Raw genomic sequence first — 25,478 nt, forward strand, 5'->3', positions numbered from 1 at the left:
TTAGCCTTTTCCCGCAAACCCATCCCCATCTCTCCTAGGTAAGCACTAATCTACTTTCTGTCTCTATAGATTTAGCTATCCTGGATATTTCATATAAATGGAATTATATAATTATGTGGTCCTTCTTGACTGGCTTCTTCCACTTAACATAATATTTTTAAGGTTTATCCAGGTAGCACATATAAGTACTTTGTTTCTTTTTGTCACTGAATAATATTACATTGTATGGATATACCACATTTTATTTATCCATTCATCAGTTGATGGGCATTTGGGTTGTTTCCACTTCTTGGTTTTTATGAATAATGCCACTATAAACATTTGTGTACAGGTTTTTGTATGGATATAACTTTTCATTTCTTTGGGTATATACCAAGAGATGGAATAGCTGAGTCATCATTATGGTCACTTTATGTTTAGCCTTTTGAGGAACTGCCTTTTAGCCTTTTTGAGGAACTGTTTTCAAAGCAGCTGTATCAGCAATGTATAAGGGTTCTAGTTTCTCCACATCCTTGTTAACACTTGTCATTATCTGTGTTTTTTATTGTAGATATTCTAGTAGGTGTGAAGTGGTATCTCACTGTAGACTAATTTTTAAAAATAGTGGTTAGGCATTACAGGAATGATAGTACTCTAAGATGAAGTTAATATTACAATTAAAGTATTTAATAGCCTGACCTGGGAATATAATCTTCAGTAGCCATTCTTAACCCTGGCTATGTATAATTAGTATCAATTCCTAATTAAAAAAAAAATGATGGGGCTTCCCTGGTGGCACAGTGGTTGAGAGTCCGCCTGCTGATGCAGAGGACGTGGGTTCGTGCCCTGGTCCGGGAAGATCCCGCATGCCATGGAGAGGCTGGGCCCGTAAGCCATGGCCGCTGGGCCTGTGCATCCGGAGCCTGTGCTCCGCGATGGGAGTGGCCATGGCAGTGAGAGGCCCGCGTACTGCAAAAAAAAAAAAAAAAAAAGATGTTATGAATATTGTAAAATCCTTCCACCCCTCCACCCCCCAAAATTCTTTATTCAAAGAGATAACAGTGAAAATTTAATTATAGAGGACAGAATCCACTTGATGTAACTTAAGCAGAGAGGATTTATTTACCGTGGGGTACTAAATAGCTTAAAAAATTGTTGGGGTATATCAGTCTGGGTCTGATCAGGAGATAGAAGCCACACAGTAATTTAACAGGGAAAGAGTAGTGTAAAGAATTATTGACTACACTTGATCTTAGCCAAACTGAGAAGTTGTGCTGGGAAAACTGGACAGCTACATGTAAAAAAAAATAAAATTAGAACATTCTCTAACACCATATGCAAAAATAAACTCGAAATGGATCAAAGACCTAAGTGTAAGGGCAGACACTATAAAACTCTTAGAGGAAAACATAGGCAGAGCACTCTTTGACATAAATCACAGCAGTATCTTTTTTGATCTGATCAGTGTCAGGTAGTAGCTATCTTGTACAATTTAGGACAGGCAATCCCTCCTAGAGTAATGAAAAATAAAAACAAAAATAAACAAATGGGACCTAATTAAACTTAAAAGTGTCTGCACAGCAAAGGAAACCATAAACAAAATGAAAAGACAGCCACAGAATGGGAGAAAATATTTGCAAATGAAGCAACTGATAAGGGATTAGTCTCCAAAATATACAAATAGCTCATGTAGCTCTATGTCAGAAAAAACCCCCCAAACCAAAAGACAAAACAAAACAAAAAAATCAAAAAATGGGAAGAAGGTCTGAATAGACATTTCTCCAAAGAAAACATACAGATGGCCAAAAAGCACATGAAAAGGTGTTTAACATCACTAATTATCAGAGAAATGCAAATCAAAACTACAGTGAGGTATCTTCTCACACTGGTCAGAATGGCCATCATCAAAAAGTACAAACAATAATTGCTGGAGAGGGTGTGGAGGAAAGGCAACTCTCCTACACTGTTTGTGGGAATGTAAATTGGTTCAACCACTATGGAGAACAGTATGGAGGTTCCTTAAAAAGCTAAAAATAGAACTACCATATGATCTAGCAATCCCACTCCTGGGCATATATCTGGAGAAAACCATAAACTGAAAGGATACATGCACCCCAGTGTTCATTGCAGCACTGTTTACAATAGCCAAGACATGGAAGAAACCTAAATGTCCATCGATAGAGGATTGGATAAAGAAGATGTGGTACATATATATAATGGAATATTACTCAGCCATAAAAAAGAATGAAATAATGCCATTTACAGCAACATGGGTGGACCTTGAGATTATCATACTAGGTGAAGTAGGTCAGACAAAGACAAATATCATGATATTGCTTATATGTGGAATCTAAAAAAAGTACAAATGAACTTAATTACAAAACAGAAATAGAGTCACAGATGTAGAAAACAAATTTATGGTTACTGGGGGGAAAGGGAGGGAGGGATAAATTGGGAGATTGGGATTGACATATATACACTACTATATATAAAATAGATAACTAAGGACCTACTGTATAGCACAGAATTCTACTCAATACTCTGTAATGACCTATGTGGGGAAAGAATCTAAAAAAGAATGGATATATTTATATGTATAACTGATTCACTTTGCCATACAGCAGAAAGTAACACAACATTGTAAATCAACTATACTTCAACAACAACAACAACAAAAGAATTATTGAGTATAACAGGGGATTGGAGCAATATGGGATTTACCAGTAAGAAGTCAAGGTAACGCTAAAGAATATAAGAATAGCTGATATAAAGAGCAGTTTCTAACCCCAGGGCTCACTGACGTCTATCCTTGGTTAGGTAGGGCACGTTCAAGTCAGGTAGGTAAGGTGTGGCACTAGGAGAATTTGCTGGATATGTGCCCTCTTGGGTACCAGGGAAAGCGTTCCTGGGGAGGTGACTCACCAGCGGCACTCTGCTACAAAACTGCCTAACCTCCTGTTGGAGAAGCTGCACTGCTGCAGGAATCTGGTGCTGGAGAAGCCATCCTTGTCGGGATGGGTCCTGGAGAAGCCTTGCCTGCTGCAGCCAAGTGAGCACATTGGAACTGTGAAACAAAATCCTTTTCCCCTACAGTGTCTTTCCAGTGCTCTCTTGACAAAGCTTAATATCATGTCAGTTGGCAAAGAAATTGATATTTTAAGTGCATAAATCCATTTTCACAGTACAGGCAAAAAGGGTGAATTTGGAGAGGAGGGGGAATGAATCAATATCTAGCACAGCTATTAAGTGGTTTACACAATTGTTTAGACATCTAAAGAAAGAGACTCTTGATTGAGCTTCAAAGGAACAACCTTCAAAACCTCTGCACAGAACTGAGAAACACAGGGAGTTATTGTCTCTTTTTGACTAAGAGGCCTCCTGTCTAATTGTGAAATTGCCTCTAGATCTTTACTGCTGTTTTTTCAAAATCAGGAAAATGTTGTGGTCAGGAGGCCATGGTGATCAGGAATCTCCTGCTATACTTAACCAGCTCTAGAACCGCAGCAGACCTGTTCTGGTCTGTACCAGCCCTGCCTACGAGAGACCAGACCAGCTTTTCTCAGTTTTTATACCCTGGAGGATCCATGAAATAATTTTCAGGTCTCAGGTTACAGGTGTGATATTAGTGTAAACAGAAAGTTTAGATATAGTAATTGTCTGACCACCTCCTATTCACCTCCCTTCACTTGATTGGTGAAAGAGAGATCTGTCCTAAATTGTACAAGATGGCTTCTACCTGACCCTGATCAGATGAGACAGCAATTTTTTAGTTACATGTACTCACAACCTATGGGAATGGTACTTGGGAGTAGAGTGAACTAGCCAAATTGTCTATGGGAGATTGGCTTTGGAGTAACAAAAGGATGAAGTACTCCCTGCAACTCTCCACCCCCGTGGGAGGATGTGATTAGTTTGTTTGAATAATTCTGAGGACTGGCAGGGAACTGAAACTAGTTCGGTTGAGGACTGAGTGGAGTGCAACTGGTTCAGGTGATAGTGGACATAGCTGGGTGAAGAGTCTTTCCTGTTGGCTATGGTGAGGGTGGGAGAACTCTCATTAGGCCTCTGGGGCCCTGTGAGGCTCAAAGCTGTCTGAACAGCACTTGAAATTTTAGGCCTTACAATACAGTACTCCAGTAATGATTCCTAATGCTTTTTTGATAGAGAATGATATTTTTCTGTGTCTATTTATTTTGGCCATCTAATTAGTCTATTTTTTTGTATGGATCTGCATCCCCACACAGGATATAAACTCTTATGTGCGTTAGTAATGCAGGTAGAAAAAACAGTTTTTCCTTTTCCTAAATTTCCCACTGTATTTTTGTACTTTATCCAAGTAGGCCTAGGAGTCTTACAGATTTTTACTATACAAGGTATCAATAGTATAGCTTGTGGAATATGGCTTGTACAAGAGTAATTTTATTTCTCTTTATTTATGCAAATAAAGACTTTAACCAACCTTACTTGAAAAATAACCAGGTAGTTAAACTTAGCTTACTGTTCTGGAGACTAATCTCTTTCCTTTTTATGATTGTTAAAAACACATATGGTGATGCTAATAAATTTCTGTTAAATAACTGGCTTAAGCTAAAATGGGTTTCAATTTTTTTGAAAGTAGACTTGGTAGACTTAGTTTAAAAAATATTATAAGATGATTTTTAAAAAATTATCTTTTTATTGTGGTAAAATATATTTAACATACAATTTGCCATTTTAACTTTTTTTTTTTTTTTTTACGCGGACCTCTCACTGTTGTGGCCTCTCCCATTGCGGAGCACAGGCTCCGGACGCGCAGGCTCAGCGGCCATGGCTCATGGGCCTAGCCGCTCCGCAGCATGTGGGATCTTCCCGGACTGAGGCACGAACCTGCGTCCCCTGCATCGGCAGGCGGACTCTCAACCACTGCGCCACCAGGGAAGCCCCCTTTTAACCATTTTTAAGCTTATAATTCAGTAGCATTAATTACTTTCACAATGTTATACAACAGTCATCACTATCTAATTTCCAAAATTTGTCATCACCCCAGATACTCTGCAACCATTAAGCAGTGACTCCCCATTCACCCTTGCCACCAGCCCCCAGTAAACTAATCTACTTTATATCTCTATGAATTTGCCTGTTATAGATATTTTATATAAGTGGAAGCATACAATATTTGTTGTTTTGTTTCTGACTTATTTCACTTAGCATAATGTTTTCAAGGTTCATTCATACTCTAGCATGTGTTAGAACTTTATTCCTTTTAATGACTAAATAACATTCCATTGTGTGTATATACCACATTTTGTGCATTCATCTTTCAGTAGACACTTAGGTTGTTTTTATGTTTTTGTGTTGTGAAGCATGCTATGTACATTGATGTACAATTATCTGTTTGAGTCTCTGTTTTCAATTCTTGTGGGTATATACCTATGAGTAGAATTGCAGGGTCATATGGTAATTCTTTTTGAGGAACCGCTGAACTATTTTCCACAGTGGTTGCGCCATTTTACATTCCCACCAGCAATGTGTGAGGGTTTCAGTTTATCCATATTCTTTTATTTTTAAAATTTATTTATTTATTTACTTATTTTTGGCTGGGTCTTCATTGCTGGACCCAGACTTTCTCTAGTTGTGGCAAGCAGGGGCTACTCTTCATTGCGGTGTGTGGGCTTCTCATTGCAGTGGTTTCTCTTGTTGCGGAGCATGGGCTGTAGGTGTGCAGGCTTCAATAGTTGTGGCTTTCTGGCTTCAGTAGTTGTGGCATGTGGGCTCAGTAGTTGTGGTGCACCAGCTTCAGTAGTTGTGGCACGTGGGCTCTAGAGCGCAGGCTCAGTAGTTGTGGCGCACGGGCTTAGTTGCTTTGCGGCATGTGGGATCCTCCCGGACAAGGGATCGAACCCTTGTCCCCTGCATTGGCAGGTAGACTCTCAACCACTGAGCCACTAGGGAAGTCCCTGGATATTAAACCCTTATGAGATGTGTGATTTGCAAATATTTTCTCCCATTCTGTATGTTGTCTTTTCACTTTTCTTGACAATGTCCTTAGATGCACAGAAGTTTTTAATTTTGAAGTTCAATTTATTTATTTATTTTTTGTTCCTAATGCCTTTGTTGCCATAACTTAGAATCCATTGCCAAATTCAAGGTCATACAGATTTACTCCCATGTTTTCTTTGAAGAGTTTTAGTGCTTATATTTAGGTCATTGATTCATTTTGAGTTAATTTTTATCTATGGTGTGAGTGGGTGTTCAAATCCATTCTTTTGCATGTGGAAATCCAGTTGTCCCAGCAATAGAAGAGACTGTTCTTTCATTATGGAGTGGACTTGACACCCTTGTCAATAACCAGTAGGCCATAAATGTATATGTTTATTTCTAGACTTGCAGTTCTATTCCATTGGTCTCTTTGTCTATCTTCTTGCCAGTACCACTGTAAACTGATTTTAACTAGCATTTACTACAAACATGAAAATTATTGATAGTGCAGATATTTGCTATCTAAAAACTATAAGCCAAAGTAATGTTAATACAAATATAGCCCATTAGAATTTATACCAGAATTTGAAAAAAAACAGACTCTTTTTTTCCTGACTGACATGATGAGGCTCAAATATAGGTCCAGGAATTACAAATGAGTATATATATGTGTGTTGATCACTTGATATTTTATGAAAAGGTTTTATACAATAAGCTTATTAGTTTTTAAAACTAAAAATAAAGAGTGAAGTTTATGTCTTTCATATGAAACTTGTTTTTGTTTTCTTTGGTTGAACTTTAAATAACCATTCACAGATTTCATTTTCAACTGACATAAGATGATTTCCTCCTTGCTCTTGATGCTTGTTAAACAAAAAATTCCATACACATATAGGGAAATTGAAAGCTGGCAGCAAAATGTTCATTACCCTCTTATGATTTGCAGGACACTACTCTTTGATAGAAATCCAGCACTTTTTAGGGGCAGATCAGTAAATACCATCTTGATTTCATAATCAGACCGCAGTGCACAAAATTCTTCCTCCTCAAAGTCAAGTTCTCAGCCTGCACAGATGATTCAGAGAAAGGGTCTCTCATTTCAGCCTTATACTTGTTTGAAAAGAAAGGGAAAATACTGTTCTATTTTATTTTTAAATTTTGTTCCCCTAGGTCAGCAAGACTTGAGATTTGCAGATATATCCTTTTTCACTCTTAAGTCCAAGCAGCAATAAGAGCATCTTTTGATATCCTTTTGTTGCTTGATCTTTTCCCCAAGAATCTTGTCACTTGAAGTCAAAATGCTTTCTATAAGGTCTTGCAGAGAGTGGTTCATTTGTTTCATGTGATAACAAATCTTTGCTAAGTTGGCTAGTTTCAGTAGCCATTCTTCATCCTCTAAGCACTTAGCAGAATCTGGCCTACTGTGTTTGCGAACGTACTCCTGCAGCTCACCATTTAGCTCGGATGTCCTGTTGAGAACTCTTCATCTGCTAAGCCCCTGGACTTCTGCACGGAGCAGGAGATTTATGTGCTCTTTGTCCAGGTTTTCACATAGCTCTTTAAACATTTTTGAGTAAACAGGTTTTTGTTTAATAAAGTCAGTCATTTTTTGTAGCTTCAAATAGAACTTTTTCATTTCATCTCCCTGAGCTTTTGACACTAGCATTTCTCTGTGAAGAAAACACTGTGTTGAGAAGTCAGGTTTTTGTTTTTTGTTTTTTTCTGGGGGTGTGTGGGGGGAGTTTAAACAATAGTGGCACATCTTCTCATGGAGCCAGCTATTGGTGGGACATTTTCAGCACAGATGCCAACATAGTTCCTCCAAGATGGACCTTTTGTTTCTAGACAGAGGACAAAACATTAAATATCCTGTTCTTTGCTGGCTTTGGGCAGCACTCTGTAGCAAAAAAAAGTTTTCTTCATTTCACCATTTTCAAATCTTATAAAATCTATAAATACATAATGTAATCTTATAAATATTACAGATTATGAACTCTGTTGGCTCATCAATCTGGTTAGAGAAACTTGTTTTCCTGTTATCACGTAGGTCTTTAAAATCACATGACATGTCAACACATTGACTTACCTTACTGTTATTGTACTGTAGAACTTTAAAAATTTCTCTTACTGCATCTCATATAAACATTTCACTCAGTGTAATTTTACATTCTGGCCGTATTAGGTTCTCAGCAATTGGGGTGGCTTTCCTTTTTCTGGTCAATAAGATCTGCTACTATATAACTTGCTACCTCAACCTTTTCATTATATGTTATTTTTTAAAGCAAAAGCTTTATTATGCTTATTTTGAGATCCCATTAATATCTTTAACATGTCAAATGACTATAATTTGCAGCTGTGTCTTTTGAATATTGCTGGAGCCATTGCTGCACTTGAAACGTTGTTTTCCACAGACAACACAAAATGGAAAAGGATATTCCATTGTATAAATCCATTGATAAGTAGTTTTCATTAGAAGGATGTTTTTTGTGTGTCTCTTTTTGCATTAATTTAGTGAAATGACTCGCAAGATACAACTCTTCATTACTAATCTTACCAGAATTGTCCACTGACCTTCCTTTTACACCTCAGCCTCAAAAATTGCTACATTGGATTATCAGGCATATTTGTAAATTTACAAATGTTAATGTGTGAGACATAAGGGCATACGAGACAATTAAATGAGAAAATCACAAAAAGTCCAAACATTTCACAGTAGAAGTCCCTGGTAACTTACTTAGTCCACATTTTGGAATGTTCAGACCAATAGCAAAGTGTTAGGAATGGGGGCAACTGGGTATAAAGTTTTTTTCATTAAAATTAAAATTTCCCTTCAGTTTTTCATTATACTTGTAGAGTTTGTTTGCTCCTATAAGGCAGTTAGCAGTACACAAGGGGACATTAGGGGATGCAATTTGAGAGGGAGAGGCTGATAGTCATTAGCCTATTATCTTCTCCTTGTGTCCTGCAGTCTTCAATTATCAAGGCCAACTCTAACCAAATGAACATGGTCCTACTATGCACTATCACACACAGCTGATATGTAACAAAATTATTAATTATGCTGCCATTGCTTGGTGCACAAAAGTAAAAGAGAAGGAAAAAAGAACCCCCGGCCCCCAATCATGAGCTCTCAAAGAATTCAGCTTGTGGACCCCACTTTGAGAAACCCTGACTAGACTTTGGGACCTCTCCATACACTGCTGTAGAAGAACTAAGCACGTTTAAGTTGGTACTTACCTTTGGGACCAAGTGGCCTTTTTGTGACTTTCAGTCTAATAAATTTCATAAATGATGAAATTGAGGAAAACATCTGGAACCCTAGCTGCAGGAGAGTCTAGGAAATACTTTTTTAGGGGAAAGCTTTCACGTTCCTGTAGTACAGGAAGGCACACTGGAGCGAAATTGGGATAGATATTGCATGCCAATATATCTACCATATTGTTGGATTTTTAAAAATGAAGATTTCTTATTTGTGTAGTAAAGTTTCCTCAAAATTTTGTTCATTCAGAAATTTATTTACCACCTGCAATGTGCTGGCACTGTTCTAGGTACTTGGGAGACAGTGAGCAAAACAAAGATTTCTGCCCTTATGGAACTTTAATTCCAGTGGAGAGAAATAGATAATAAATAGTACAAAGAGTTAAATTGTCTAGTTTACAAGGTGATTAAAAAGAGTCAAGTAAGTGACCACCAAGATATTAGATATTAAACTACGTGACTTACGTGGTTATATCAAGAACCTTGGGTTGCTGCTGGTTTCTTCAAAACCTTGAGGAAATGAAGGAACCCATTGTGGTTCTTTTGTAGTCACTAGTGGTGATAAGCTGCTAAGAGTCTGGGATGAATTAGAGTACAGAATTGATGTATGTGGTGTGATAGGGCCATATATTGAGCATTTATAAGTATATGGGAATAAACTGTTCCCTTAAAAATTTGTTTTGACACCTGTTCAATTATAATCAGTTATTATTGAGTAGTACAATTTTCAATGTGTTCTGATACTTTTGAACCATCCTGTCACAGAAGGCAGTAAGTGCTCTGGAAAAAGACAAAGTAAACTGAGGCAAGGGGCAGTGGGTATGCCAGGGTCTGGAAGTGATTTACAGTATTAAATAGGATGGTTGGGATAGGCTTTATTGAAAAGGTGATACTTGGGCAAGGGAAGTTTGGGAGTTGGTTGGTCATTGGGATATCTGGTAGAACATTCTGGGCAAAGGAAACAGGTTGGGCAAAGGTAGTAAGCCAAGAGTGAGCCTGGCATATTGGTGGAAAGCAAAGAAGCCCAACCAGTGTGTCTAGAGCAGTGTGAGGGAGAAGAGTTGTAGGTAGGAGATGAGGTTAGTGAGGGAAGGGCTGGGGTATTCCCTTAGGGTCCCTAATGTCATCAAAATGGGCAGCATTGCTGGGCTTTGAGCAGAGTGCTGATAAGATTTATCTATGTTTTTTTTTTTTTTCTCTTTTCTCCAAGTTTTTAAAAGGATCAGTCAGGATGTTGTGTTGAGAATAGAGTGAAAGGAGACTGATAAGGGCAGTGGCCCAATCATGGTAGTAGATGTAGAGAAGTGATCGGAGTCTGGATATATTTTGAAAGCAGAATTATCAGGACTTCCTCATGGGTTGGATGTGGGGTGTAAAATAAAACAGGAGTCAAGAAGGATGCTAAGGTTCTAGACTGAGCAGCTGTAGAGAGATAATTGTCTCTAAGTACAGTTGGGGAAAGCTGAGGTTAGAGCACATTGGGAAAGGAAGGGAAAGTCAGATTAGTTTTATATATGTTGAGTTTGTGATATTATTAGAGCCAAGTGGAAATGTTGAGTAGTCATGAGACTGGTTGAGATCACCAAGGAAGAGACTGGAGTTGAAAAGGACCAGAACTGAGCCCTGGGGCATTCTAGTAAAGGAAACTTAAGAAGGAGTGGCAGAAAACAAAATATGGCCATATAAATAAAGTATTTGCAAGAAGAGAGAGTGATCAGCTATATCAAATGCTCCTTCTTGGAAGTACTTACTTTGGCCATACACAGTTGAAGCTATGTAGCCATTAATGTTTGTTAAATGAATGAATTTTGAGATTACAGTGATTTTCATCATCTTTTAAAAGTTAATTATTCAGGTAAATCCATGCTTTCTAATATTTTTAAAATATAGAAAAACATGATAGTTACATAAATTACACATGTAATAAAATGACATAGAACTAGAGAAACATGTTGTATGAATATCAAATTCCTGGCTTTGATACTGTGCTAGAGTTAGCATAAAATGTCATATAACTGTTGGGTGAAACAGAGAGGGAACACGGGACCTCTCTCTACTATCTTTGCAACTTCCTGTGAATTTATAATAATTTCAAAATAAGAAGGTAAAACAATATGGCGAAACATAAGAAATCAAAGATCTTTTTTCCACGATCACCTTGCTTTCCAGCCCCCTCTTCCACTCACTCCCATCCCAGAGGTAACCACTGTTAAGCTCTGTTAAAGTGTCCATTTTTCCTAACCTCCTGAAATATTTTAAAATAAATATGAGGTAGGTCAGATCATAAAAGTGATTCAGATAGTGCCACAGACTGAATGTTGTGTCCCTAAAAATTTATTTTTTGAAAACGAATGCCCAGTGCAGTAGTGTTTGGAGGTGGGCCTTTGGTAGGTGATTAGGTCATGAGGGTGGAGCTCTCATGAATGGGATTAGTGTTCCTATAAGACACCTAAGAGAACCCCCTGGTCCCTTCCCCCATGCCACAACACAGTGAGAAGATGGGGGTCTATGAACCACATAGCCAGTTCTCACCAGACACTATAACTGCCAGCACCTTGATCTTGGACTTTCCAGCCTCCCTTGCATAAGGTCTCAGCTGCTTTGTCCCTTTCTTGCTTTGCCACACTTGGTTGGCAAAGCCACAAAACTTCGTGAGATGGCAACACTTCTGCTTCTAGGTTCCTGCTCTTTCTGTTACACCATACTGTAATGAACACAAACTGTCACAGAAAAAAGAAGGCTTTTCTTTTTCTCTGAAGTACTGTGGCATCAGGCTTCAGCAAGAAAAACTGTAAGGGGCATATTGGCTTAGTGAAATGCACTTTTTTTTCTTCTTTTGTATTTTCTTTGTATTTCTCTTCAGTAGTTGCTTGACTTAATATCCTTCTGTTGGCTCTATACAATGAAAATACAAACTAAATGACAATAGAGAAAAATAATTAAAGCATTAAATTGTACAAATTATGAATCTGTTCCAAATATACTTACGTTAAATACAGTGTGCATTTCAGTAGGGATCTACAGTGAATGACTCTATACATTCCGGGAAGCTTCATGACATCTAGGAAAGGGCTAAGAGAATTTACATCCAATCACAGTTTGTAACGGATTTCTTATCACCAGTCTGCAAGCTACGCTGAGCACATCATCACTTGTGCATGGAACTGATTTTGTCTGGGAAAAAGGGAAAAAGCAAGCTCCAAGCTCAATTCTGAGTTCATTACAACTTCTCAGGAATCTCAGCAGAGGCCTGTTTAGTACAGTTGTGAAAAAGTAAATATGCTAAGGTAAGGAGGCAACCCTTTAGAACTTCAAACACATTTTCTTGCTGTATTTATGTAGAACTCTCCATGTACAATGGGCAGTTGTGAAGAGGTTCTTCCTCAGGAAAACATGGTCACAGGACTTGGACAACCAGTGGGACTGAGAGGGAGCTTGATGACTGGGGAGGAGGGCTTCCTTTTAAGTTGGAGACAGACTTGTAACACACAGCCTATGAGCCCTGCAACCTTCTCCTCCTATCATCTGGCGTAACGCTTCGTATAGTCTTCAACTTTATTCCCCAAATCCTCCTTGTCCCACAGATGACGTTCTGCAGCTTCATGACTCAGTGGAGCATCAGAATTGAGAGGATCAGTAAACAGAGTTTAATCCTGAAACAACATCCTTCCGTGTCCTCATGGGAGCCCAGCCGGTGCCATCAACCGAATGTTCTCTCAGTAAACTTAGACATATTTTACCAGTGATCCTGGTCAAGCATTTCACTTTGGGAGGTTGGAGTTACAGTTTGCTGAAAGCAGTGAAGCTTGTTTGGATCAGAAAAATGCACTTTACATGTGCAACGTATTACAAATTAACTTCATGTCCTGCACCCTCTTTAATAAGCAGCATGTCTCTCATAGAAGCTCTCCGAGCAGAGTTGGAGGCTATGGCTGATGTCCGGGACCCTTTGAGACCCATCATCTTGCTTCAGTATGCTTGCCAGTGTCAGCATTACTGCTCTCTTTACCCTGGGCACCTGAGACAGGCAAGATGTGGCCCCTCACCTCCTGAGGTGGGCTTGCTGTTAATGTAGTTTTAGAGAAAGTCATACCGCTCAACAAGTAGAAGTAGCTTAATTGACTTCTGTTTATGGCAGCAACAACACTTTTGAAGACACACAAGATCCCCCCCTTAATTAATTTGAAAATTGGAAAAAGTTACTCTGACTTTGTAGTCATTAAAAAAGTCAATTAAAAGAAAAAACAACATTAAAAAAATTTCTTATCTACCTTAAAAACAGCCTATGTAATTTTTGTACATAACCCTAAATGTTTCCTCTTTCATAATTGAGTTAATTAGAAAAATGAAAAAAAGTCATGTTTAGTTTGTTAATGTAAAAGTTCTTTGTGTTTAAGAACTACATCCAGAATATCTATATCTTCTAAATCTATTATATTAAACAATTTGAAGTCTCTTTTTTTGCATGTTTGTTTTCCTTTAAATGTAGCATTACTAAATATTGCATAAGAATGTAACTTGTTGAATTGGCAGTAATTTTTTTTTTTTTTTTTTTTTGCGGTACACAGGCCTCTCACTGTTGTGGCCTCTCCCGTTGCGGAGCACAGGCTCTGGACGCGCAGGCTCAGCGGCCATGGCTCTCGGGCCCAGCCGCACCGCGGCATGTGGGATCTTCCTGAACTGGGGCACGAACCCGTGTCCCCTGTGTAGGCAGGCAGACTCTCAACCACTGTGCCACCAGGGAAGACCGGCAGTAATTTTTAAACTTCTTGTGATGCCGCAAAATTCTGCTTCATTAATAAGCATTGATATGTAAAATTAAAAGATATCCAGTGTTTCTTTTTTTTGGGGGGGTGAATAGTTGTAAAATAAATCTGAAAAATTATAAAAATTGTGTGAATTGAGATTTAGCGTTTTAAACCCCTTCTCCCTCTTGTCCTTGCAGCCCAGGGTGGTAACTGCTTCCTGCAACTCTTTATCTTGAGCCTCCCGAAGTTTCCTCTTTTGCTTGCTAGCCTTTCAACACCCATGTAACCAATTCCTATATTAGGTTCCCTCTATTAAAAAAAAAAAGATTTAAGGTTTTAAATGTGTAATATGCACTTTCTAAAGATGAAACCTGTATTGATTGAGGGAAAATATGCATAAGTATATTAAATGAGATGATGTTTTATAAGGTTTTTGTTCTGTCTAAACAATTTGTTTCTGATTAAGGTGTTTTCATATAGAAATAATCATATGTGTTTACCAGTATTGCACTGCTGTGTGAATGGTGGACAATACACTAATCACATGATGCTGAGATTGTTTTGAGTATTTTAAGGTGGAGTATTAGAACAGGAAGGATAATTTGAATTATCTAAAAAGAAATCTTGGCACTGTATCATAAATTGTGTTATGTTAAATTTTTGCATTTTTGTAGCACTAGGATTTTTTTTTTTTTAATAATTATTTTAACAGATACTATTTTATTTATTTATTTACTTATTTTTGCCGTGTTGGGTCTTCGTTTCTGCGCGAGGGCTTTCTCTAGTTGTGGCAAGTGGGGGTCACTCTTCATCGCGGTGCGCGGGCCTCTCACTATCGCGGCCTCTCTTGTGGAGCACAGGCTCCAGACGCGCAGGCTCAGTAGTTATGGCTCACGGGCCTAGTTGCTCCGCGGCATGTGGGATCTTCCCAGACCAGGGCTTGAACCCGTGTCCCCTGCATTAGCAGGCAGATTCTCAACCACTGAGGCACCAGGGAAGCCCTGCACTAGGATTTTTGATAACATTTTACTGGCTGATTTTAGGTAATTTAATAGTCACACATTGCACATTGAAGTGGCCTGCCAGAAGCACATAAAACTGGAACATTCTCCTGTGGTTTCCAGTCTTATGTTGCCCATGGTAAAAACTTTCAATTGTATGGCTTTTATGACATCTAATATATAGAAAACAGAATTGTGTGTTTAATATCATTAACTTTTTTTTTCTTTTCAGATTATCTGCAATGGTGAAATGAAGTAATTCAAGATGAGCAAGTTAAAAGTGATACCAGAGAAAAGGTACTGCAATTTTATTTTTATTTATTTATTTATTTATTTATTTATTTTTGGCTGAGTTGGGTCTTTGTTGCTGCATGTGGTCTTTCTCTGGTTGCAGTGAGTGGGGGCTACTCTTCATTGCAGTGCGCGGGCCTCTCACTGTGGTGGCTTCTCTTGTTGCAGAGCATGGGCTCTAGGCGTGCGGGCTTCGGTAGTTGTGGCGCATGGGCTCAGTTGTTCCGCAGCATGTGGGATGTTCCCGGACCAGTGCTCGAACTTGTGTCCCCTGCATTGATTGGCAGGTGGATTCTTAACCACTGTGCCACCAGGGAAGGCCTGGTACTGCGATTTTAAATACCAGTATGTATAAATTACAGAAGTAATACTTGAAGTGATCATTTGAAACTTTTTACTTTAAGAAATAGTGGTTTAAATACAGTGTGTTAATATTTATGTTATTTTATTAATATTTATTAGTGTTTAACTTTTCAGTTAAAGCAGGAGTCAGCAAACTGGGATACATGGGTCAAATCTGGCCTACTTCTTATTTTTGTGTGGCCTGTGAGCTAAGAGTGGTTTTTACGTTTCTAAATGGTTGGGAAGAAAAATAAAAAGAAGAATAATATTTTCTGACATAAGATTATATGAAATTCAAATTTCAGTGTATGTAAATAAGGTTTTACTGGAACACAGCTGTGCTCACTTATTTATATATTGTCTGGCCACTGAATGTTTTTCCTTACATAAGACTTGATCAAAGCACATCCATTTCCACAGAAAACTTATATTCTTTCTGTCTTTAAAGGCTTCTATACATGCTCTTTTTAGTTTATTTATTTTCTTGCCCCTTTTAGATTTATTTCTCAACTGTGAGATATCTATTAAACACTTTTATGTACCTGACCCAGCACTGAATCTGTGAGAGTAGAAAAGAAACATAAATATAACACTTAACAGTGCTTTGCAGAAAATGGGTGTTGAGTATGTTCTGAAGAATTGAGCCCTATTCTTTTTATATGAAGCTTATAACCTGATGAAAACACCTGAACAAATGCAGTATAGTGGTTTAATCAGTATACAGTGAAGTGTTAAATTGTGAGGTCTGTAGAGTTAGAAAACAGGATCCTCATAAATAGGTGTTTATTGTGTGGTATGGACTTGAAGAGGCAGCGCTGGCTTGAGACTTACTTTTTAGCAAATCTGGAGGAGTGGGTGGAATATTGATACTTGCTGAGTTTAGGCAAGGACTGTAATTGGATGGATTAGTTTGGCAGATTTAAAGACTATGTGAGTGGATGGTGAGACAAATCAAGTAATGAAAATTTTATAAGATACAAGAAGCAGAATTTTTCTCTACTCCCTACTCTCTATCATCATGTTCATGCCCTAAATGTTATCAAAATCTTTTTACCTTTCTAGCTCACTTGTTCAAGTGGCTGTACTGCAAAGAGTTCTCCCTTATCCAGAGCTCTGAGCTATTGACTTTTATCATCTCTTCCTCTCTTACCCAGTGTAGAATCCATTGTTCATCATTACACTCTTGGAATACCTGAAATATTTTTACCTCACTTTGTATTATTTCATCACACATACCTGACGAAGTCCTTTCCCTGGGTAGACCTTTACTGAGCAGCTGAATGATGTTGGAGGATGAACTAACTTGGAAGATATTGCTAAAAATTATGGATCATTATTGATCAGTATTCTTACTACTGTGGTTCTCTATAAAGCTCATTTTCTCAATTCTTTTTTTTTTTTTTTTTTTTTTTTTTTTTTGCAGTACGCGGGCCTCTCACTGCTGTGGCCTCTCCCGTTGCGGAGCACAGGCTCCAGACACGCAGGCTCAGCAGCCATGGCTCACGGATCTAGCTGCTCCACAGTATGTGGGATCTTCCCAGACCGGGACACGAACCCGTGTCCCCTGCATTGGCAGGCGGACTCTCAACCACTGCGCCACCAGGGAAGCCCCTCTCAATTTTTTTAATGACTGTTTTACACTTTCTTCATACCTTTCAAATCTTTGAAATCCTCAGATGTATCATATACATACCCTCAGCAGTTGTCCTTCTCTGTGATATCATAGAGATAATGCAGTTTATTATCCTTATATTTCTTATACAAAATTTGCATACTCCCCTTTACTTGATTCTATCCTCTGTTTACCTTCCTGTTATTTATTGCAACAGAGGGTATGTCTGTTTTTTTGTTAAAGACTAATACTGTCACCTGTGTTCTAGATTTCACCTCTCCTTTTCCTTCTCAGGGTCTTTTAATCATTAGTTTTGTTCTGTATTGAATCTTTAACTCCTCCATTCTTTATCATTTAAACATGATCTAGGCTTTCTAATATTTTGACTCTGTTCTTCTGTTACTGCTCAATTTATCTGATTTCCTCAAAAGATAAAAAATTTGAAATAGCCTATAAATGAAATCTACATCTCATTTCACACTCTCTAACCACTCTTCTTTAGTTTCTGCCTTATCCACTACACCAACAGTACCTATGAATTTTTAAACAGCTTTATTGAGATATAATCATCTTACAACAAGCTGTACATAGAGAGTACAGTTTGGTAAGTGTGGCCTATGTATAACTGGAATTATCCTCTCAATCAAAATACTGAACATATTTATTATTCTCAAATGTCTCCTGGTACCCTTTTGTAACCTTTTCCCCCCCCCCCATCCCTCACTCCAGACAACCATTGATCTGCTTTCTGTCACTACAGATGTGTTGGCTTATTTAGAACTTAATATAAATGGGACCACACAGTATTTCTTTTTTGGGGGTGGGGGTGGAGGTAGAAGGTAGGGGTGTGGGTATGCTTTCTTTGATTCAGCGCAATTATTTTTGAGAATCATCTCTTGCAATCATACCTTTTTTTGATTAGTAAGTAGTATTCCATTGTGTTGATATACCACAGTTTATTTATCCATTCAACTTTTGGACATTTGGGTTTTCTCCAGTTTTTGGTTGTTACAGATAAAGCTGTTATGAACATTTTTGGACTTACACTTTATTTTCTATTAGCTAAATATCTAGGAATGGAATGGCTGAAGCATATGGTAGGTCTGTTTCTTTTTATGAAACTGCCAACAATCTGTTCTACAAAGACATTAATACCATCTTCTGTTCCCTGCAGCAGTGTATGAAAGTTCTAGTCTACATTCTCACCAACACTTGGCATGGTCATTCTTTTTAAATTCTTAAATTCTTATGATCATTCTTTTAAAATTGTAGCCATTCTAATAGGGGTGTATTGGTATCTCATTGTGATTTTAATTTGCATTTCCCTAATGACACGATGTTGAGCATCTTTTCATGCACTTATTTGGTGAAATATCTTTCCAAATCTTCCAATTTTTGAAATTGTAGTGTTTCTTAATAGTTGAGTTTTAGAATTTTTTAAATATGTTATGGATACAAGTCCTTTATCAGATATTTGAATTGCAAACATTTTCTTCCAGTCTTGTCTTTTCATATTCTGTGCAGTATCTTTTAAGATCAGAAGTTTCAAATTTAGATGATTTCCATTTTGCTTATTTGTTCTTTTATGGATTATGCTTTTAGAGTTGTATCTAAGAAATATTTGCATAACCCATATTACCAATGTTTTCTCTTATGTTTCTTCTAGAAGTTTTTATAGTTTTACATTTTACATTTAGGTCTATGCTCCTTTCTGAGTTAATTTTTATATATGGTCTGAGGTATGGATAGAAGTTCTTTTTTTTGTGCATATGGATATCTGGTTGTTCAGCACCATTTTTAGAAAGACTGTCCTTTCTCCACTGAGTTTCCTTTGTACCTTTATCAAAAATCAGTTATTTGTGGATGTTGTAGGTCTATTCTTATACTGTTTTGTTCCGTTGATCAACATGTCTGTCTTAGTGCCTATACCTCACTGCTTGGATAATTGTTGCTTTATAATGAGTCTCAAGATTTAGATAGTGTTGGTCTGCCAACCTTTTTCTTTTTTCTAAAGTTTGGCCTATTTTAGGTTCTTTGCATTTCCATATGAATTTAGCATATAGTGTTGATCTGCCAACCTTTCTTTTTTTTTCTAAAGTTTGGCCTATTTTAGGTTCTTTGCATTTCCATATGAATTTAGCATCAGTCTGACAATTTCTACACGACAGCCTGTTGGTATTTTGATTGGGATTGCCTTGATTCTGTAGATCATTTTGGGGAAAATTGATATCTTAACAATATTGTCTTCTTACTCTTGAATATGATATATCTCACTTTTATTTATGATCTTCTTTAACTTCTCTCACTAGTATTTTGTAGTTTTCAGTGCACTGGTTTTTCAGGTTTATCACTATTTCCCATACAAATAACAACTCTTTGAGGGGTGTCCCTAATAATTTTTAAGAGTATAAAGTGAGGCTGAGAAATGTGGTTTTAACAGAATTGGAATAGGCCTGGCTAAAACTCTTGTTACTATAAAGGAGAGAACAAATATTGGGGGAAAGTTAGAAGTTAGCCATATGCACTTACCTAAAATCCCACATGAACATGACTGGAGAAGTTTTTAAAAATAATGAATATAAAATATTTAGCATTTAGTTAACTTTGGTGAAGAAATTTAAAGGATAACTTTAATTATTGTTGACACTGGTATAAATCAGGTAATTTAAATTTTTAACAAACTTTTATTGGTTTTCTTTAACAAATCACTTGATACTATTGAGCTACATTTATTGTTAAAGAAGCCTTTATTGTGTTTAATTATTATCTTAGAAGTAGTTAGAGAAGTATTGTTCTCTTCCAGTTAGAATATTATTTTCCAAACTTATGTATTTAAATATTTAACTATTTCTATAAAGGGATGATAGTGAAATTTCTATTTTTCATTGTCCTTTGCTGTACGATAAAGAAAAATAAAGATTTGTGATCAGTGTTTGGAGAGAAACAATAAAAATGTGATTAAAACAAAAGTAATAAAAATAAAGAGTTATAAATGAGGAACAACCATTTCTGAAAGATAATGTGTATATTTTGGACATAAAACTATATTGTTAGAAATTAAATCTTAATTACTATGAGTCCTGGTTAAGTCTAAAACTTTGATATATTTTAATGAATTTTTTGCTGTCAGATGTTTATATCTCATTTATGAAGACATTTACTATCTGTATTCAATTTACATTTTAAGATGAAAAGGTAATAAAATTTATTTATAATGTGAAGATAGGTTCTTTAGCCCTTGAAGTTGCTTGGGAAATTATTTGTTGCAAGATAATATCTATACACCATTGAGACTTTTGTAACATACAAAAAAATTATGTTTTTAGGGAAATAGCTGTAAGGCTCAATGTAAACTCAATCAAAAGCAGTAGGAGACCACTACAGTGAAACAAATATTTGAGTGATAGTGTCTTTAAAATATATATTGGAAAGTTAACTCGATTTGATATATTTCACATTGATCATATTTTCAATTCCATGATTTTTTTACTATAAAGTAATTAACATTAGCAGTTATAAATGGAACCTCCCGAGGTTGGTCTTGGTCTCATTTTGATTCACCTAAAAAATAGGGCAAGGCAGGGAAGATAAATCCTTGTCTGAGCCTCTTTATTTAACAGTTTTCTGCTCTGCTGTGTAGCTCAGATTGTTCATTGAATAGCTGTATAGCTTTTGTTTTTTCCTTTATCCTTGGATTTTCCAAAGTCTAAAGATCATTCAGTAGGTAGAGCTGCCCTCTGGTGTTCACCCTGCAGTTCTCTCAACATTAGTGTCAACAGCCTTAAATTTTTAGAGCTAAGTTGGGGGTAGCTTGGAATATTTCGTTCAGTTTTTATTCTGTCAATGAGAAAAGTAAAAATAGGGAAATCAACTTGCCTACGTTCTTAATTTCCATTTGTTTGCCGTCCTTCAAAAAATTCATGCATCTATCCATCTATAATTTGTAAGAGCATGATTCTTAGAAAGAAATCACTTAGTTTCAAGTTGTTTCACTTTGATAGTGGTGTAATTTAATTTAAAATTCAAACTCTTACTTTGGAATGGAACAGAGCATGTGTTATGATCAGTGTGTTTTGTATGTTTTTGAATATTTTTAATAGTAGATGTTTCATTAGCTACTGAAAAATGCTAACAGATGACCTTTAAGAGAAAAATAACTGGAGAAAACTAAACAAAAAACCCCACTCAATTATTAAATTTCAGAATTCTGGTTTCCATAATGCAAATTTTTCTTAAATCTAGGTTACAGAATTATTTTTAAAGATGTATTTGCTCTCTAGTGTGTAGACTGTGGTGTCTTAATACCATTTCTTTCTTTTTTTTTTTTTTTTTTTTGGCGGTATGTGGGCCTCTCACTGCTGTGGCCCCTCCCGTTGCGGAGCACAGGCTCCGGACATGCAGGCTCAGCGGCCATGGCTCACGGGCCCAGCCGCTCAGTGGCATGTGGGATCTTCCCGGACTGGGGCACGAACCTGTGTCCCCTACATCGGCAGGCAGACTCTCAACCACTGCGCCACCAGGGAAGCCCCTTAATACCATTTCTTACCAAAAAGAACCAGGGCTTTTTGGAGAAAGGGTTGATTCCAGATCAGAGCACAAAATGTGCAAGATAAGTTGAGAACAACAGTTCTCAAACTTTTTGTCTAAGAACCCCCTTGTGCTCTTAAATTAATGACTCTGAAAAGCTTTTGTTGAATGTGCGTTATTTTTTTATCTATTGATATTTACCATATTATAAATTAAAACTGAGAAATTAAAAATATTTTATTACTTCATTTAAAAATAACAGTAATAAACCCATTGCATAATAACATAGTAATATTTTATATTAAAATAACTAAATTGTCAAAAATATTTAGAAGGTGGCATGTTTTATTACATTTTTGCAAATCTCTTTAATGTCTGGCTTAATGGAAGACAGCTAGACTCTCTTATCTGCTTCTGAGTTCAAACTGTCATACATACATCAATATACATATTGTATATAGTACACACATATGTTATACATACATACATATATGTTTTTGTGTGTATTTGTGTTGTTAAAGTATATGACTACTATATGGGCTCACATAGATATATATTTAGCAAAGGAAGGAATACTTGAATAAAAGGCCTTTTCAGATAATTGTGGCTAATTGTCCTTTGATTTATGATGGAAGAAAATAAAGTTGTGTGTTCAGTATTTGGAGAGAAACAGTAAAAATGTGATTAAAGCAAGAGTAATAATTATAGGTGAGGAATAAACATTTCTGAATGATAACAATGTACTTTAGAAATAAAGCCATATTGTTTGAAATTCAAATTGAAGTGAATGTTCTTTGATATTACACTAAAACTTGATAAATGGTAGTTTCTTAAAGGTTAGTTGCACTGTGGAACCAGAAACCACATATGTGAACTTTTTGTTTTCTTTTACATTAAAATCCATTGGTCTCTTTTGCATATTGACTGGTTCTTTTTCCCATGTCTGAATTTGTAACATCACACATTGGTCAGTATTTGGAACATATTGATTCAGTGAGTTATGCAGACCTTCTAAATATTGACAATGTTTATTACACAGTTTAAAAAAATTACATTTACTAATACCACCAGTGATTTTATCAGAAAATTCTTTAAGTAGGGGGAAGCTGTCAAGGTCATGATGGTAGATCTTTGTTTTCCGAGATTCTAATTTTTGCTTGAAAGTTCACATTTAATCATTGGTAACAAATCTATCAGTTGTTTCCTTGAAATGATAGACTTACTTTGTTTATTGCCAAGAAAATGTATGCCAGAATACCCCAGTGTGAATAATCATTGTCAGTTGTTCTTTTAAAGTAAAAATGATGTTCTATGGAAAAAGTAACTAGTTCAGCTTGCAGTTTAAACAACCACACAAGTGTTTTCCTCAACCATCGTATTTCATTGTGCAGCTGAAATGTCTTATGTGTACACAGAATATTTTAAAAAATGTATAGTCATAGGTGAAACTGGTATTTTTGTTTTTAACTGTGAGTGCATGTTGGTGAAGAACATGGCGACAGCTAGTTATCACACAGTGACTACAATTTGGTGTCACTGTCTTGATTGTATTATGTGCCAGCACTTTATCCACCATTGCCTTCAGATCAACAATGTAAGTGTCAACACTGTGTCAAAGGTAAATAGTATCTTAGTATTTTTACGAAAATAGTTTTTGACCTCACAGATTTTCGGAAACAGTCTCAAGTACTCAGTTTTGTAGAGCATACTAAGAACTGCTGGCCTAATAACAGTCTTGTTATATCAGAAATCCAGGAAGCTATCAAAAACTAGGATAATAACAAAAGGACTTGGGAGCCCACTGGAAGAGGCTCCCATTGATCAAAGATGGGGCAATTTGAGCATTAATAACTACAGTGGATAAAATGTATCATATGCGTTTAAATCTGTGAGTACATATTGATACATGAAATCAAAATACTTAATTGATTACTTGGGGAGGACTTTTGGAAATGAACTCATTCTTCTGAAAACTGGTAAATAAAGATAAATTAAAAATCCAGCATTTACTTTGCTTTTATTTGATGAATTATACCTCTGGATAATTAAGTAAGGGATTTTTCTTTTTATGGAGTTGTCCTAGTTAAGAAGTAGAAGGAATGGAAATGGTAGAGTATCAGTGCTTTTCAACCCCTACTAAAGTAATGGATCTAGGCAGTGGTAACCAGTGACTGCTTATATTACAAAAGTAAGATAACCAGCCTCTGCCTCCTTATGGAAGATTATAGTACCACTTATAAAGAATTCATGTCACCAAATCAGGCCTTGATCAGATTAGGCCTTTAAATTCGACTACTAGTTTACAGAAAATAAAGACAGACAAACATATTAATGATACCATTGTTGGGGAGGGGAAAATATATGTACACACACACACACACACACACACACACTAAAGAATATATTGTATTGAATTTGTATGTTTAAAAACTTTATGTTAATATCATAGTGTATATATTTTGAATTGTTTTTCCATTTAGAGATTTATACATAGTGATATATCTTTTCATTTCCATACTATACTGGCTATTTGCAAAATTGGGAAATATTGTATTATTTTATTTTAGTTACATTCTTAAATAGTATCATAATATGTTTTTTTATCCTCCAGATACCTTTTCAGATGAAGTACCTCCAAATTTAAAGCATTGAGTCTAGTTGTTAATCTAAAAAAAGTATAAATATACTGTTTTCCCTATGCTTCTTCATTTTTTTGTTCATTTTGAATATAACTGGGTATTGCCTACTCTGTGCCAGCCACTGTTCGAAATACTACGTATATAGAATAAGACATGCAAGGTCTTCACCTTTGTGAAGCTTACATCATTGGACACTGTGGCGAGCATTGCCCTCTGAGGAAGGCACCATTAAGACCCTCATAAGCCTCAGGGCCCGATTGTACTCTCCTTGGTATGCATCCTGGACTTTATGGTATGAACGTAAAAAAGGAGATGGCCTTTGGCCAAATCGCTCCAGGGACCTGCTCAGTTACTGGGAGTCCCTGGTTGTTCCCTAAAGCTAGGAAAAGCAACCCTGGAGGGGAAATTGGTGCCTTTGAGGGAGAAGCCGAGAAGCCAATCAAGCAGCTGATGCCGATAAGGCATGACTAAGCAAATTCCCTGCTTTAGGGGTATATATACGGCTACACTTTGTTGTTAAACTTGCCTTGCAACCATCAGTTTGTCTGTGCCCTTCTGATCCCATACCTTGGTGCGTTCAGTTCCCTACCCCCTCTCGTCGATTGTTGCTGCACTTTGAGGTCCCGCCGCGGCTGGCGGCAAGTGGCGCCCGAACAGGGACCTGACAAGAAGGACATCTGAATCTCGGTAGGTGAATCCCCGGAGTGAAGAGTGAAAGTGTGGCCACATAGTAAAGTTGATAGTAACTCGGGGCAATAGTCAGAAGTAAAAAAATATGGGACAAGAAGTATCCAAGAAGCGACCAGAGATCACTGATCTAGAGAAGGAGTTGTCCACCAGTGCTTTCCAGGCTTTTACAGCTGGAAATTATGATGTCTGTCTGCAACATCTTGCCTGCCTACAAGATATAAACAAAGATGTTTATAAAATAATTTTGAATGCGGCAGTAGCTGAGTTTTTCAAAAGTAACCAGACAACAACAGATAGTTTAAGACAGACACTTAACCAACTGAAGAATCAGGGGCACTCGGCTGTTGAAGAAATGGATGGACTAGATGATCTTGAAAACAGTATGTTGTATTACAATCAAGCAGTCATCCTGTATCATGTCCGACAGTATACA

The 25,478-nt window shown here is 36.8% G+C and overlaps 2 protein-coding genes and 1 pseudogene across 3 annotated transcripts in view; 1 reads left to right on the plus strand and 2 right to left on the minus strand.

The window, feature by feature from the left end:
* LOC131761571 (uncharacterized) overlaps positions 1-2,983 on the minus strand; it is a 38,407-nt gene extending 35,424 nt beyond the window's left edge. The window contains exon 1 of the mRNA XM_067041062.1: positions 2,932-2,983. Within this exon, the coding sequence (XP_066897163.1) occupies positions 2,932-2,983 (52 nt within the window). The remainder of the gene's footprint in view (positions 1-2,931) is intronic.
* AGTPBP1 (ATP/GTP binding carboxypeptidase 1) overlaps positions 1-25,478 on the plus strand; it is a 178,089-nt gene that overhangs the window by 18,525 nt on the left and 134,086 nt on the right. For both annotated transcript variants that reach the window (XM_059072436.2, XM_059072438.2), the window contains exon 2: positions 15,177-15,241. In XM_059072436.2, the coding sequence (XP_058928419.1) occupies positions 15,210-15,241 (32 nt within the window). In that variant the 5' untranslated portion in view covers positions 15,177-15,209. The remainder of the gene's footprint in view (positions 1-15,176; positions 15,242-25,478) is intronic.
* Positions 12,717-13,189, minus strand: LOC131761566 (NEDD8-conjugating enzyme UBE2F pseudogene; annotated as a pseudogene).

This window comes from Kogia breviceps, chromosome 8 (assembly GCF_026419965.1).
Source record: "Kogia breviceps isolate mKogBre1 chromosome 8, mKogBre1 haplotype 1, whole genome shotgun sequence".
NCBI lineage: Eukaryota > Metazoa > Chordata > Mammalia > Artiodactyla > Physeteridae > Kogia > Kogia breviceps.